The 16618-nt window shown below is 38.5% G+C and overlaps 1 protein-coding gene across 1 annotated transcript in view; it reads left to right on the top strand.

Moving 5' to 3' along the window:
• The window catches only part of SUSD5 (sushi domain containing 5), a 44225-nt gene that overhangs the window by 8855 nt on the left and 18752 nt on the right, over window positions 1–16618 (top strand). Inside the window, exons 2-3 of the mRNA XM_035568863.1 lie at window positions 1094–1271; window positions 14819–14937. Coding sequence (XP_035424756.1) covers window positions 1094–1271; window positions 14819–14937 — 297 coding nt within the window. The remainder of the gene's footprint in view (window positions 1–1093; window positions 1272–14818; window positions 14938–16618) is intronic.

The following is a 16618-nucleotide window of genomic DNA, read 5'->3' as shown; positions in this document are numbered from 1 at the left end:
CTGCCTATGTCAGGATGGCTTCTTACCAGGCATGTCTAGAATTCCCACCAAATGTGGGAAGTGTTTCGAGACATGTATTAAATGAACGGTGCTTAAAAAGCTGTTTCCTGAGCCTTCAAACAACCTAAATCTGCACCTTTGAAATTTAGGAGTCAATCTGAGGGATGTTATCTTCAAAAAGAACGTACTTAGAGCAGTTTTAACGTCAGCACTGTGAACTATCTCACTGTTTCTTTCTTTTTTTTTTTTTGGAGACATAGAGCTAATGTGTTTATTCCATAACTCACTAACTTCTCGAGCTTTATTGACAAAACCCCAACTGCCCTGTTCCCAGTTGCCAAAGTCAAAGCCTCTAACTTTCAGCCTTACAGCTTTCACAGTGTTAAATAAATTAAAATAAACTAAACTGAAAATAAAAATAACATAAGAAATTGTTATGCTAAATCTGTTCTCATGCCCATTCAAAAAAAAAAAAAAAGCCTTCCATTAAGAAAGCAATTCCATCTGTCTTTCCAGAAAGATATGAAAACATAGTGGCTTTGCAGCAGCATTTAGGCATTTAGGCACAAGTTACCACAGAATTGCAACATTTTGATTTTAGAGAATGAGTGTAAATCTCTTTCTGATATGGACGAATGAGTTGAAATACTGGGTTTTGGATTTGTGCTTCTTTTATACATGTAGTTTTATAAATTTAACTATAATGTGCTTTGTAATGAATCCCAATGTTGTGTACAAAGGAGATTTTCTGACTTTGACTACATATGTAAATATAAGAGAAGCTGTCTGTGCTTTCTCTCTGCGGATCTTAAGCAGACACCTGTGGAGGCAAGATAAGCTTTTCGTATGGACTAGGAATGAATAGGGGCTTAGCCATGCTTGCCTTTCTGTTGATTAACAGATCTAAAAGAAAATGAAGATAAAGGTCTTTACAGTGTTGATAAAAATATTAATTCCAATAAATAGGTTGCTCATTGAATTGAACTTAGTGAAAACAAGAAGACTTTATTTGGAGATAACCTGCAATATTTTTATTGAATATATATTAAATACAATGCCATGATGAGTGATGTGCCCTTTCTTGGTGCTGCAGGGAAAGTGTTTGCACTTGAGTCGAAGAACAACTCTCAGGGTCTGGATTTAGCTGAAGCTGAGAAAGCTTGTGTTGACCTGAATGCTCGCTTAGCAACTGCAGAAGAACTGAAAAGGGCTGTTCAGGACTGTTCCTTCACTGGCTGCACCACAGGATGGCTTGCTGATGGCTCCGCTGGGTAAGGACAAGAGCATAATCCTTCCAGAAAAGTATAAATGTGTGGTGGTTTCACTCGGGTGGGCGGCTGAGCTCCACCACAACTGCTCTCTCACTCCCCCTCCTCAAAGAGGAACTGGGAGAAAATACGATGAAAAGGGCTCAAGGGTTGAGATAAGGACAGGAAGATCGCACAATACTTATCGTGACGGGCAAAACAGACTCAGTATAGGGAGATAGTAAGATTTACTGCCTATTACTAACAAGCTAGAGAAGCTAGAAACAAAAGAAAGAAACCAAAAGCACCTTCCCCTCCATCCGCCCTCTTCCACCTCCTCCCTCGAGCGGCGCAGGGGAATGGGGGAATGGGGGTTATGGTCAGTCTATAGCGCTTCTTCTCTGCCGCTCCTTCTCGTTCACTCTCGTCCCCTGTGCTGTGGGGTCCCTCCCATGGGATGCAGTCCTTGCTGAACTGATCCGGCATGGGCTGCCCACAGGCAGCAGCTCTTCAAGAACTGCTCCAGATATGGGTCCATACCACGGGGTCCATCCCTCAGGAGCAAACTGCTCCAACCTGGATCCCCCACAGGCAGCAGCTCCTGCCAGCTCACCTGCTCCTGTGTGGTCTCCTCTCCACGGGCTCACAGAAACCACCCCTATGGCCCCCTGCTACCAAAACCTTGCCACAGAAACCCACTACAGAATGACTGCTGTCAAGCAAGTTTTCCCCTTAGATTATGATGATTGTTGAAAAACACTGGCCACAATTCAAGCATTGTGACATATATCTAAAGGCATCATTCTCTCATAATTTCCTATTCCTTTTTCCTACTGAGTTGTTGCCATTCCTTTTTGCCTGGCTCATAGTGGGATGCTGAGCCCCAAATGAGCTTGCAGCCTGTGGACACATTATTGGAGTTAGTATCAATGCTCCCACTGACTCTGTCAGTACAGACTCAATTTGCTGAGCTTCTCATGAAAACCAAGTATCTGTCTCAGGTATTTATGTGTGTCTCAATCGATGATAGGCATCCTCAGATAGGTCTGACTTGGAGTGTACTTAGATATGATAATGCAGATGTGCTAGGGAGTGGGTTAAGAAAGCTTACCAGAGAGCTGATACTGTTACTGGGCATGCTGAACTGTATTTTTTGAGGTAGTTCAGGGGACTCCACATAGCACTAGGCTCAGATTTTTCTCACGTTACAAATAAAGAGTGTTACAAGAAGTAAGGAGGAGAAGGAAGCAGTGTGAATCTAGCACAGTTCTTTTACTCTTCTGTCATGAATATTGCAGAAATCCAATTGATTTTCAATGAAGTTTACAAATTTGAGGATGCACATCATCCACATTTATTTTTAGTGGTAAAATGCAGCTTGCAAAAGACAGAAAATTGCTACTACTAATGAAAGGTAATATTTAAGCAACCTCAAGCAAAAGCAACTAGTTCTGGCGATCCTTTATTTCCAGGTGAAAGTTTTTTGGGGGAAAATTTCTTTGTATGTACTTCTGGTCATTAAAAAAAAATATCCAGAAATCCCTCAGGATAAAAGTGATCTAAACCCTAAAAATTTTCTTCTTAATCCAGTTGCTGAGATGTCTTGCTGGCTGAAGAGCCAGGAAAACTGTATCCATCTCTAAGTACATGGCAAAGTTATTGTAGAGGTTGTTTCATGCAGTCTCTGTGTTATGGAAGTAAGGAGTGCTGATGAGTAGGAGAAGGAACTGCCCCTTTTTTATCTAGTGAGTACCACCAGTTAATCCTGAGAGATCTTCAGATTTTTAATGTAGGCACTGGATCTACAATTATGAGTAGACCAGTTGTGGATCTATGCCTGAATATCTTCAAAATGAAAATTGGATACAGTGATAGCATTGTGCACATCACATCATAGTGGTGTGAGAATGCACACGTCATCATACTAATGGCAAGGAAGTTTTGATCCCTTCCATCTTTCCATACCCTGTTTCTCCAGTAAAACTGTCCTTAATATGGAAGTCTGTAAATTGTTTATCAGAATGTACATTATGGGGGTACATGAGCTTGCCTTTGCTGTGCAGTCATCACATCTGAAGATCACTAGAGGACTTCACCACGCAGTAGTTCTTCAGAGATCCTGTAAAATGGAATTTGATAATCTCTTCTCTGGGACTATTTTACCTATGGCTGGGCAAGCACCAGAATCTGTGTTATTTGGTTCACTGAACTGAGCGTTTGTGACTCTTAGGAAGAGTATGCCTGAAAAGACTATACTGGTTTCACTGTTAGTTAATGCAGCCCTGGAGGAGCAAATGGGCAGATGAGTGCAAAGTATGCAAATGAGAGAAAGCTATTCAAGTTGGACGAGCCCAAGCAGAATATGAAGATATTTCAGAGGGAACTTAGATTAACAGGCAAAATGATGACAAATGGCATTCAATGGTAATATACTCAGGAGCAAATATGCAGTCTACTTGAAAATAGTTCACATGTACTAAGTTACCTCTCTCAGTTTAGGAAAGATATGAGGACATCACTGCAGATGGTACAAAGAAAACATCTGACAAACTGCAGCTGTATTATAAAAAAAAAAAAAAAAAGGGAGAGAAATTGCTAGAGTGCTTATGGGATGGGATGGAGATTGTTAAAAACACACACACACATACAGGTCAGTGTAACAACCAGAAAGGTACTAAAACAGGCTCAAAAAGGGGCTCAAGAATAATTAAAGGTATGGAAAAGCTATTGAGAAGGGACTCAACATATTTTTACCAAATCAGTTTTTCAGGTTTTTTTTTTTTATTTTATTTCTACAGGTACTGGTTCAATACTTAGGCATTTATTTAATAAATTGAAAATACCAGCAGGGATAAAGGATAGACTGTGAATATGAACACCTCAATCCACACTCTTCTCAACTGATTTAACAAGGAGAGGGTAAAATAGGCTTCAGAGCATGCCCAGATAATCAGAGAAGAGGTAAAGTTATTTCCAAAATAGAAGATTCTTCACTGGGAACACCTTGTGTTATTTATCTTGATGAAGCTCCACATCTTCAACTGTGATGACACAACCCAGGGAGACAAGTGACCTCCCACACTTGGCAGGTCCCAGACCATTTTGGTCTTTATAAGCTGGAACTAATACTTTGGATTCCATCCAGAAGCTGACTGGAATCACTTGCAGATCACAGAGCTTTAGTCTAATATTCTCCCATATCCTTTTGGACTGCGTACATCAGAAAGGAGATGGTTAAGAGGGAACATGATAAAAGAAGTTTTTGTTTGTTTGTTTTTTTGGTTCCTGGAAAATATCATAATCTTTCCTCTGAGGAAAAATGGATTAGATACTGACCATAGAAGCAAGCACAAACAAATGATATGAGTGAATTCATTCTGGTGTTGCAGATGTTCTGAAACACTTCAGTCCTCCTTACGTCACATAGACTTATAACTGAATATAAAGACTAGTAAAGAAGTAAGGACTTTTTGACTTCTTGACCAGTTTTTCAGGTTTTGCACAAGCCAGTAACAGAGAGGATTTTTTCATTTCTGATGGCTGTTTTGTGGTGTTAATGAATATCCAACTCCTAGTATGTATACCCACTGCTGTTGGCTGTTGTGTCCTTATTATCATTTTTACATCCCAGAGGGCTATAAAATGAGGGCCTATAAACCCATGGAAGTTTCTCTTGTTGTGGCTGAGTGCATTTCTGAGTCAATGTCAATGTGGTTGGTTTCTGAGCTTTACTTCTTATGCAGGCAAAGAGGAGAATTTGTTGCAAAAAAAAACCAACCTGTTTCGCTTGGGGTAACTGTCAAATTTCTGATGATCCATATGTTAATACATAGTTATATGTTGTTTTTTTTTCAAATACTTCCACTCTTCTGAGACCCTGCTTGGAGTACTGTGTTCAGCTCTGGGACCCATAGCATAAGAAAGACATGGGCCTGTTGGAGTGGGTCTGGACGAGGGCCGCGAGGATGATCAGAGGGCTGGAGCACTTCTCCTGTGAAGACAGGCTGAGGGAGTTGGGGTTGTTCAGCCTGGAGAAGAGAAGGCTCCAGGAAGACCTTACAGCGGCCTTCCAATACCTAAAGGGGGCCTACAGGACAGCTGGGGATGGACTCTTTGTCAGGGAGTGTAGCGATAGGACAAGGGGTAATAGTTTTAAACTAAAAGAGAGGAGGCTGAGATTAGGTATTAAGAATAAATTCTTTACTCAGAGGGTGGTGAGGCACTAGCACAGGCTGCCCAGAGAAGCTGTGGATGCCCCATCCCTGGAAGTGTTCAAGGCCAGGCTGGATGGGGCTTTGGGCAACCTGGTCCTGTGGGAGGTGTCTCTGCCCGTGGCACGGAGGTTGGAACTCGGTGATCTTTACCATTCTGATTCTATGAAGAACCATTTTCTGAAGAACCATTCTGATTCTATGATAATATGGATCCATATATAAGTATGCAAAGGTTTGAGGCTATAATGGGACATCCTCTTTTGGTTCCGATGAGGCTGTAGCATTCCAGCTCACTCCAACCTACTTCTGACCTGTTATAATGATTGTTGCCTCCTCAGCTGGGCTGGTAGAGGTACTTGTCCCTTGTCCATTTTTCTTTTCTTTTTTTTTTCTTTTTCTTTTAGTAAAAAGTGAACAACTCTACTAGTTAGGGTGTTAAAAGACATCATTCTGCAGAGTGATGCCAGTGGGAGATACCAATCTGCTGGTGGCACTGCTCACGTAAGCATTGTCTAACCCACTTTGTTCACTGCAAACCAGCTTAGCCTAAGCAGCAGGTCTTGACAAATATGATTTGCTTCAGCTGATGTGGGATGGAAGTTGCTTAAGTGAATAGTTCCCTGCCAGCAAATCCAAAGAAACAATAAACTCACTGGTGTTGTTTTTTAAGCAGCTTGGGACAGGACCTCTTTCACAGGCATAAGGGGATGTTTTAGTCTTCAACTTTCAGTAGTTCAGACCAACCATTACAGAGTTCAGCGCTGGTCACACAGGCAAGTCACTGGCGGGTCTGAAGGCACGGAGCTTTTAGAGAAGAGCCAGTGATGAATAGACAGGGACAGGAGGGAAAGCGGTAAGTTCTTTCAGCAGCCCAGAAGTAAACCATTTACAAATCAGTCATGAACCGTGTAACTTGTAAAGTATTACACATTGTTATAGTGCAGGAAATGAAATGCTGTAACGCAAGTCTCATTTGTCAGATTAGAATGAGCCCTAATAGCTATTTATACTAAAATGACACTCATGACCTATTTGCATGTCAGACAAATGAGTCAGTAAAACAAGCAATTGATCTGCTAGAATATAAATGAAAAAAGGTGGTAGGGTTCTCAGAAGGCCTTTCACTGCTGTCTTCTTAATTCAAATGTCATACTAGAAAACCCTGTGTCAAGTCATCCAGCACTGGGCAGTGTGTTCTGTAGGGTCATGTGTTCATTCCTGTTTTTGTTTGCTTGGTTTTGGTTTTGTTTTGAAATTTGGAAAATGAACATGATCAGTCCTACTAGATGTGCATAAAATATTAAAAAGCAGCTATTGATTTTTGACATTGTCAACACCGGCAGCAGCTTGTATTAAGATCTTCATAGCATATTTACTCATTTCCAGCACTTTTCCAAGACTAAAATGCTGAAGCTGTCCTATTCCCTCTCCTGCTATTATTTGTCTACAAAAGAATGATGCCATGTAGCCCATCTATAAGCTACAGCTTTGAAGCTCTGCATAGATTCTCTGTTCTGTAATAGTTCTCCTGCAGGGCTCAGAACCTGTTTCTTTGCACGAAATTGTCCTTGGCTGGTTCCTACCCAGTCCCTGGAGGATTTATCTCAGGGGGGATAAATCTGGAGCGAGCAAGCACAGTCAGCTAGAATAAGCCTTGCTGTAGGAGTCAGACAACTTGGGTTCTTTTCTTGGCTGACCACAGACCAGATGTTTGCTGCTAGGAAAATTACTTCATTTCTATATTTCCTTCTTTTGATAGCTCTTTGGGTTTTGCACTGACTCCTACTGAATGCTTCTACAGTGTCTAACACAACAAGGCCTTTGCTGCAGATGACACCTGTGGGAAATATAATAATAAGAATCAAAATTGCCATTTCACAAGGCTGTCTACTCCCTTTTCTGCGTACAACGTGGGACTTGTCCAGCACCTGGCTGTAGGGTTATAACAGTACATTTCCTGGGAACAAAAAAAGCAATATCCAAAGAATGAAATAAGAGTCAGTCGCTAACTCTTGCCATTCCTTTCATCCATGTGTGTAGACCTTTAGACTTGCTGGCCCCAAGAAATCTATCTGGTGTATATAATGTAACAGGTCCACTTGCTTATTTGCAGAGGAGCAGTCCTAAAGATATGTCAGCTTGGCAAGTTTCCTGTTTTATTTTAAGGCTGTGCTCTACTGCCTGAAGGTAACGCATATGAATTTTCTCCTAGATGTCTGCATAAATTGGGCCAATTAAGTCCCTTCAAGAGAAAATCCAGACATAGGTGACAGTACATGGTCCAATTCAAAATGTTAAATTTGGTTCTGAAACTGTTTAAGGGGGTCTTGCACTCTGAAATGCCTTCAGGTCATAAACTCTAATCCTACAGCCCTCAGCTCTGTGGTGTCATGATCTGCTAGAATATGACTTTGCCTTAGTTAATGCCATAAGATTAGAATTCATTGTTAAGACCAAAGAAATCATAATATTGAATAAGAAGGTAAGCTTGGCTACAGAGATGGTGTAGCAGAGATGGGATGAAATGCAATGGTATTACATGAAGACTAGTAGGAGCTTCTGCCTTAAACTAACAGTTCAGCTGGAAGAGTTGGAGCAGGAAGAGTCAGAGCTTAGGCATCTTCACAGAACAGAGGATGGCAGTGAGCCTGTCACACAACATATCTGTGACAAAGGAAAACGCGCTTCTCCTAAAAGACATTGAGCAGCTCTTCCAGGAGAGAGAAGACAGTAACTGAAAAGCTTGAACAAGGTACTGGTGAAACAACATCTGCAATATTGCAATGCAGTTCTTGACATCCAAGCTCAGAAGAAAGGAATTTCAGACTAGAATCAGTCCAAAAAATCATCTGTCTTGGTGGTAGTGATTAAAAGTGACCAATTTGTTTAGCCCAGCAGAATGAAAGTAGAAAGGGGATGTGCTTACTTTTAGCATATACATGAGAGTGACTAATACCAGGATTTTAACTAGTTCTAACGGTGTTGATTTTCAAAAGAACTTAAACTTCAAATATTTTTCCTTTTTTTCTTTACAATCTCTGTAATGTCCAATCCCATCTGAAAGCCTTTTGTCTGAGAATTGAGCTTCTTTGTAAATTAACAGCATTTAGCAAACATTTTTTAAACCCTTTGGTACCTAATTAATAATATCTGTTATGAAAGCCATGGATTATATTGGAGTTCATAAAACAAAATAGGGTAAAAACAACTTTCTAGTGACACTTGCTATGTCTTTGAGCACCCTGCTAACTAGTCCAGGACAGGAAGCCATATGAATCTCCTCTACCTACACTAAGAATGCTCAAATTATATGTACATAGTGACTTTATAGTAAAATGGCTATATAAAATCATTCATACTAGGCTACAGTGTGAAAAATCTGCATGAATGGGCCATATTTATTTAATGAACAGAGCCCTTACTATTTTGGTAGTCATATGTACAATTTTAAGCACAAAAGACTGCATTTTGGTATATATTTTTAAGAATCTGGAGGATATTGGTTCTGCCTCAGTAAGACCTCCTTTTGACATTTCCAGTGGCAGTATTGCTGTTGGAATGTCTTCATGTCACACTTAGCAGCTGCTTTCTTTGGGCCCCATCCAGCCAAAATTAGCCTCTATAGTTCCCAGGCAATAGACTTTCCAAAGCCCACACCTGTGCTCCCCTTCGTGACTTTTCAGGGAAATTTTCTTCCCTTCAGTAATCATGAACATGTCATTTATATTTTATTCCTCATCAGAGCCAGCTTTATAATTTGCAGTTTCCCAAACTTCAGAAGGGAAAGACTAAGAATAAAAATCCTCTAGTTTGGCTTCTAGACTACTAATTTTTTTCTCTTATCTAGTTACTGAAACACAAGTGATAAAGCTGTCTCATGAAAAAAAATTAGCACAGGATGTTAAAGATTTATCTTACCAATGAAAGTGATGAAGTTTTAAACTTTCTAATTTGGGGAAGGCTTGTTATAGTTACACTGTGTTACGAGCCAGACTTTCTCAGTGCCTCAGCTACCACATTGTTGATGATGACTAGTGAGTTGAATATATTCATATTCAAGCTCACACTTCCGTGAATAAATGTCAAAAGACCCTTGCAAGTCTGTTCAGCTAATTGATTGACAAGACAAATTGATTGACAAGACAATCAATAGGCAGATAGCGTAGTGACTACGGAACACCCCAGTCCCATATACTGTTTTTTGTGCTGTTACAATGGATGTCCTATAAACTCAGCCTTTAACTCCATATATATAAGATTAGGTTTAATGAAAATTTTCCAAATATTACAAAATTGCTATGTAATGATATTAGAAAGTGGGAGTATCAGTGTATACTAGTATAAAGAGAGTTTATCATGTATATAAAATATTGTATGTTTATTAGGTATATCTTTATTATACATGCATAATATATAGTATATACATAAATATATATCATTACTATGGTTTATTTACATCATCACAAGATTCACTTTATAATATATATTAGGTAACGGCATATTCTATCCTACAGTGGAATAAATGCTATTCATGCCAGCCTTTTCTGCTATTTTCTTCCTTGAACAGCAGTATTAGGAGAAATGCAAAATATACCAATTACTTGCTGGTTAGCTGATGGATTAGAAAATAATTTAGTCAGCGCAAATGGAAGTGGAAGACTTCAGGGAAGCCTGATTCTTACCTAAATATGCTAAATATTAAATTTCTTCCTCATGCACACATACGCTAAATAAAATAGCTGAATCATGACTCAGCTTGTCACTCTGACCCTTTTTTCAGGACAGGCACAGAGGAAGCACTGTTGATTGTTCTCAGTTGGATGAATTGTCCAGAAGCAACTAAGCTGAGGTTCAAAACAGTGCAGAGTCCCTGGGGTTTCTCTTGCTCTCTCATTTGAAAGGAAAGAGGCACTGTGAAAAAGATTGTCTGTCAAGGCTGGGTACCAGTGGACTGAGGAGATCCTCACTAGTTTTTGGCTTGACTTGTCAAGAAATCAAAGGAAACACCATCAGGCACCCCTCTGCTTTCCATCACAGAGCAGGGGCTCTTGCTGAAGCCACTAAAATCCCTCCTTTTCCAATGGTGTTCTCCAGTTAAACTCTCATTTGATGGACATCACTGAAGTAAATGTTCAGTGTCTCTGTGTGAAGCTTGTGATTGCAATTGCCCATAACTGTAAAACACAGGACTCTCTTACTCTTCAAAATGGGTCTGATTTTCAGTCCTCATTTAAACTTTTAAGACAAGGTAAAATAAAAGCTTTGAAATTATTTCTCACAAGATTGATGAGTAAAAGAAAAACAATTTATTTTGAAATTTTGAAGGTTAAACACTAGAAGCAAGCCAGAAAACATTCTGAGAACACCACAGCCATGAAGAAAATAAGGTGCTAGGACCATGTCTGGATTTTTATCTTCCTGATAATGCATGTTACTTACATTTTCTATAGCAATAGTACTTGTGACTGATTTTTATGCTGGGATTGTGAGAGATTTTCAGAGTTTGTGGCAGTGTAAGAATAATTTTCAGGGATGCATGAGTGTTTCAAGCAGATGTGTGAATATAGAGGATTATTTTGGATAGTCTGCATTCTGAACTCAATATGTTTCTTCCAAGCATGTCTAAAATGCTACTTTCGTAAGAGATCTCCATAGAACGAAAAATAAAATCACACCTATTTATTGAATACAAGATACAAAATCATACATTACACTGCTCTAAGCACCAGATTACAACATATCCTAAAAAGCCGAGGATTGAGCATTTCTGTATAAGTTTAGGGTCAATTATTCCATGAAAGTAGCAATAAATAGAATTAAAATTCCCTATATGACAACATTCTTCTAAATGGCTGGGTACATGCATGTCTTCCTACAAAAAATATGAACTTTTTGGCATTCTCTCAACCACAATGCATGGTGCTCCAACACAACAATTCAAAATAAGAAAGAAAAAAAAACAGGCTATGCATTTCCACAGCCTCTCACCAGGGTGCTGGAACTGTGAGAGATGGTTGTAACCAAATAGGAACAATGTATGATTTTTTATTTCTTATTTTAACGTGGCAATGCTGCTGGTGAGCAAATTTCAACATATGTTGAATCCTGAATTGAGAAGGTACTAGCCATTTTTCAGTCATCAGGTTAAAAAAAAAAGTTAAAAGCATAAAAACTTACCTTTTAGAACAGAAACAAAAGTGTACCTACATACTTCATCTATAATTATAGATGCAAACCGAGCATTTTATAGATTTAGGGAAATATGCCCTAAATGCCACCCTCAACAACTCTGAGAAAAGAGACTATTATTCCATATTTTTAGTCATACCTGTAGTCATACTGACTGCAAAGAGACTATTTCTGTGCCAAAGGCATTGCAGTTCTAATCACTAGAGCAACTGTTGAGAAGAGCTGAGGACTTGTGAAGCTCTTTTTAGTAGTGGTAATAATAGCTTATAGAAAATATTCAAAACTTGCAGGATTGAGTTCATGGTAGGAAACTACTGACAGAGAAGGAGGAATAGAAGACATTAAACATTTTTTCTTCTATTTTTTGTATGGTACAAGACATAATTTATTTCATCACAGAATAATTACATTAGAATGTTTTCAGTTTTAATTAGATCAATTTTAATATGACAAAATCCAAATTAAAATCCTAAGTAGAGGATTAGCAAAGGCCTGCTTTGTTGCAGGAAAAAAGATAGTCAGGAAGAACAATTTTTAAACTTCATGTAATATGCATAGATACACCTTTATAAGTTTGATCTCACTGAATAGCTAAGAAATGCTTTAAAGTTAATTTATTATTCAATATATTCAATTTTTATCACCTACAAGCTTGTAATTCATTGTACAAAACTTGGAAAAAAAAAGAAATATTTGGTTTTCTAATAAAGTCTTCCATGTGAGCCAAATATCCAGTTTTTGTAATTATATGAATATACCAAGGATGTGTAACTCACAGATAACTTTATAACCTACTGAAGAAATGATACAGAAATTACAGTGCTTTGGGATGAAGCAAAATTTAGTGGCTATAAAGCAGAATTCAAAATCAGAAAATTCAAGATAAGATTTTCAAAACTGCTTTGCATGGACCAGAAAATGTATTCTTCAGTTGGACATACAAAGAAATGTGCCTGATTTTCAGAGACGAGGTTGACCAGATTTTTATGACGATAAAAATTTTCAAAACTTTATTTATTTATTTATTGTCTGTTTATTTATTTAAGGCTGAAGTCTTAAGTACACAATTACAAGTAAAAGGCCCAGATCTTTAAAGACATTTCAGGATCTGTCTACTCAGTGTTGCAAGGCAAAAGCGATGTAGGTACCTAGACAAGTAAGTGATTATTGAAAAGGTTAAGATTCTGTCACTTTTTGAAAGGGGTCATGGGACATAACAGTTTTATTTACCTAGGCCCTATAAGACCTAGTGGAACAATATGTGAATACACACAAAAATTTGCTAATTGATGGCCTGATTCTCTCAGCCATCTAAACCCACTTTGATAGACCAGGTCACTTTTGTCTATGTGCCTGATTGTTGACTTAAAGGACTCAAACCTTAAAATATGGCATTTAATTCTAAGAGAATTCGATTTTAAACTCCTATGGATAATATTGTTCTTCAAGTGATCCCGAAAAAATAAACATGTGTTTTCCTTACGAAAGAAATGTTTGATTTGCAATTTATAAAGCAACTTTTAGCAGGGGATTGCATCATGTCATTTCTCAGAGCAGAAATGGAGTAGGAACCATTCTGGTATGTATGAGTGACCAGCACCATATGTCTTTTTCCATATTGTTTTTGTTTGTTTACATTAAAATCACATTAAAGCTGCATGTTTAACTGCTCAAGAGCTAACACGTCAGAATTAAGATGGTCTGCACAATCGTAATTCAGTCCACTTGTGTAAATCAATTGTTGTGTAGTATTTAAGTGCATGATCAAATATTGGCTTTCCACTGGAGCTTTTCCGCATTCAGTGAATGGGCAGTTAGTCAACATTTATTTTATTCTCCAAACTGAGTGTGGGACTGCTGGCAAAATTAGCTCAACCGTTGCACAATACAAAATGATAAATTTCCTTCACTGGAAAGATTCCTCTGTGGAAAGCATTTTTGTCTTGCTTTCACTAGTAGAACTGACCATGCAACACTTCTACAGACCTGCAGTCCACACAAAATAAAACACACACCATTAATATCCAGCTGCAAAAATTTGGGCTGAATTCACTTTCCCAGCCTTTGTAACCGTCACTGAAACAATAAAAGCAGTGTCTTCTCTAACAAACTGTCTTTTATTAGTTTCAAGCAGCCAACACAGATGAGAGAAGACATAATTAATAATCTCTTCCTTTATGTTCAGCATCTACAGACTTGTAGAACCAAATACAAATTTATTACCTTTGTCCAAGCCTATAGAGGGCAACAGGATGGATTAGGCACGGCTGTGTACCAGACCAATAAAAATGGAGTTCATGCAAAGGTGTGGAATTACTGTTAAAAAAAAAAACAACAAAAAAAAAAAAACAGCAACATCAACAGTTTTTCTTCCAAGAACTCAAGTTGAATTTTTGAGCTTGCATTTTAAGAACAAATTAAGGGGGTTTAAGTTTAACCTGTAACAGGAACATGATTTGAAAATGGAGAGAGGCTATAAATGCAGCATTTCTGTCTTGCCAGTTCCTTCAAGTTATTTTTTGGAGCTGTGATGTTTTTGGAAGCATTTTGGTGTACAACACTGTCTTGGCTATGCATCTGCACCATCCCTAGTCCAACAAAACTGTGTGCTTTAGCCCAGTACAAGAGTAAATATTGCTATTTCTGTTTTCCAAATGGAGAAACTGAAACAGGTAAAAAATACTTTCATCCACATTTGTGTAGCAGATTAAAATACCAACTATGATAAAATACCCTGGAACTTATGCAGCAAGCATAGTTCTATTGCTAATGATTTATAATCTTTCAGACCAAATCTTGAGACTTCTATTCATTTTTTATCCAGGTATCCTTGGTGGGAGTTTGTATTGCTGGAATATGAGAGCAGAATTTATACTTAAACACACTGGGTCTTGGTCTGATATTTTAGAAGTATTACAGAATATAAGATAAACACCTTTTATTGCTTCATATGCCTTGAACTGACCTACAGCAAACTGTTTTTTTAATTACTTCTAATTCTACCTTGGCTTTTTTCGTACATCCTCCCACACTAATGCCTTATGTGCCAACTCTTAAACAGTTAAGCTGAGGGTACCTGAATACCCTGCTAAAAGATTTCCAAACTTCACCTGCATGTACAACTCCAGAAGATTTCTGATTGTTTTTTTTTCTTCTTCTTCATTTTAGGACAATTATATGCAGAAAGACGGGCAGCAAACAGCAGAGCGTGAAAGCCATTGATGTTAAAATTGAAACCGATCCCTTTGTGAATGACCAGTATGATGCTTTTTGTGTAAAGGATGAAGGTCAGCACTGATATACTATTGAAATAATGCACAGTAATTGCTGTCTCAAAACATTAGAAGTTTTGCCTTCGATTTTTCTACCACTGAGAGGCAAAGTGGGGATATTAAAAAATAAATCTTTATAGTAATGTCCTGCTGAGTGAGCCAACAGCTACAAAGACATTGGTTGCAGGAAATAAACTGCATTATCATTTGTCTTTGCTGCAGTTTATCAAGCTTAAAGACCACTGTTGATCAGAAAGATACCATTTTAGTGTTCAAAGAACATATTTATGGAAAAGGATATATCTGGCACCATCTGAGATACCTGAAGCACCTCCCGCACTCAGCACTGTAATTGAATGTAAATCAGGAATCTGGCTTCCAACCACAAAACACTGTGTTGTTGCATAACTATCCGTACACAGTATTTATATGAAAGTAATTTCATTGCCTCCATTTTATTTTTGTTTGTTTGTTATTTTGTTAACAAACATACGCTGGCCTACTGGGGATGCTGGTGTATCATGGATGATTCTGAAAACCAAATAATTTCCAATTTAAGTTGAAGCTTAGACTTTGATATTCAAATGCTACAAACAAAGATGTAGTCCAAAGCCAAAGCATAAATTGTTACTGCTAGGTAGAATTGTATAAAGAAGTCTGGGAACCCCTGAAACAGATTGTTAGTGTCTGCAGTGAAGTTTCACATCTATCTCATGTCAAAAAAAGAAGGGGCAAGCAGATGGCATTTACTGATAAACACCAAGTTCACAACACGGGGGCACTTTGATAAAGAGTCAGTGGCAGCAGTGAGAATGAAGATCTGGTTGAAGTGAAATGTGCCAGAGGTGATACACACCTATTCATTCAAACATTGCAGAGTTTGACTGACCATCCTCTCAAATAATTACCACCATGTCAACTCCAGGCTTCGTGCTGCTATGAGCGATGCCAGCTCCATCACCCAGTGGTTAATGCTGTCACACAAGCACCTTTGTGCTTACTGCCATGTTGTTTCTCACATACAAGAGCAGCTCCCTGTAAACATCTGCAAAACTATCTCATTGTCTTCCTTTAAATCTCTCTTTTGTCATCATTACCCCAAGGAGAAAAAACTTGTGGAGGGTTGGGCAGCTGTGGCGGGCTGAAATCATTGCTGTGACCACCATTGTTCCATTGTGCCCTGTGCTCTCCCCTGGCCCTCTCCACCTGCTGCTTCTGGCATTACGCATAGAGGCTGTATCTCAGGGAAGGAACTGTGCTTGCATTTTGCATTTGTTTGCTGCTGGCATTGCTGAAGATAAGAGCACAATTTGACAATGTTTTTGGAAAGAAGTCCTACTTAATAAACTGCACAGTTTAAACTCAGGGGAAAATCAGATCATTTGCTAAAAAGAAACCACTTGTGAACAAGTTGTTTTGTACAAGGCAGGGAGTTTCCTGATGACAGAGTGGGATGATCAAGCCAATATATTCATCAAATAGTTTTTAAATATGGAAGCTTTTCCAGATGACAGTAAGGTTCCCTCTTTGAATATACAAAAATGCTTTGGATGCAGTCAATGTTTGAGGGAAAAGGCTTAAGTGAAGTTGTACAGCAAGGAGACCGGTCCATAGCTGGTATGGAAAGATCAAAGTCCAGAAAGGAAATAGCCTTCACACATGCGTGTAACACACAGTGGCACACAAGATAGTGCAA

Source organism: Cygnus atratus, chromosome 2, assembly GCF_013377495.2.
Source record: "Cygnus atratus isolate AKBS03 ecotype Queensland, Australia chromosome 2, CAtr_DNAZoo_HiC_assembly, whole genome shotgun sequence".
In the NCBI taxonomy this organism is placed as follows: Eukaryota; Metazoa; Chordata; class Aves; order Anseriformes; family Anatidae; genus Cygnus; species Cygnus atratus.
The sequence above is the reverse complement of the archived record's forward strand: the minus strand, read 5'-3'. Positions and strand labels throughout refer to the sequence as shown.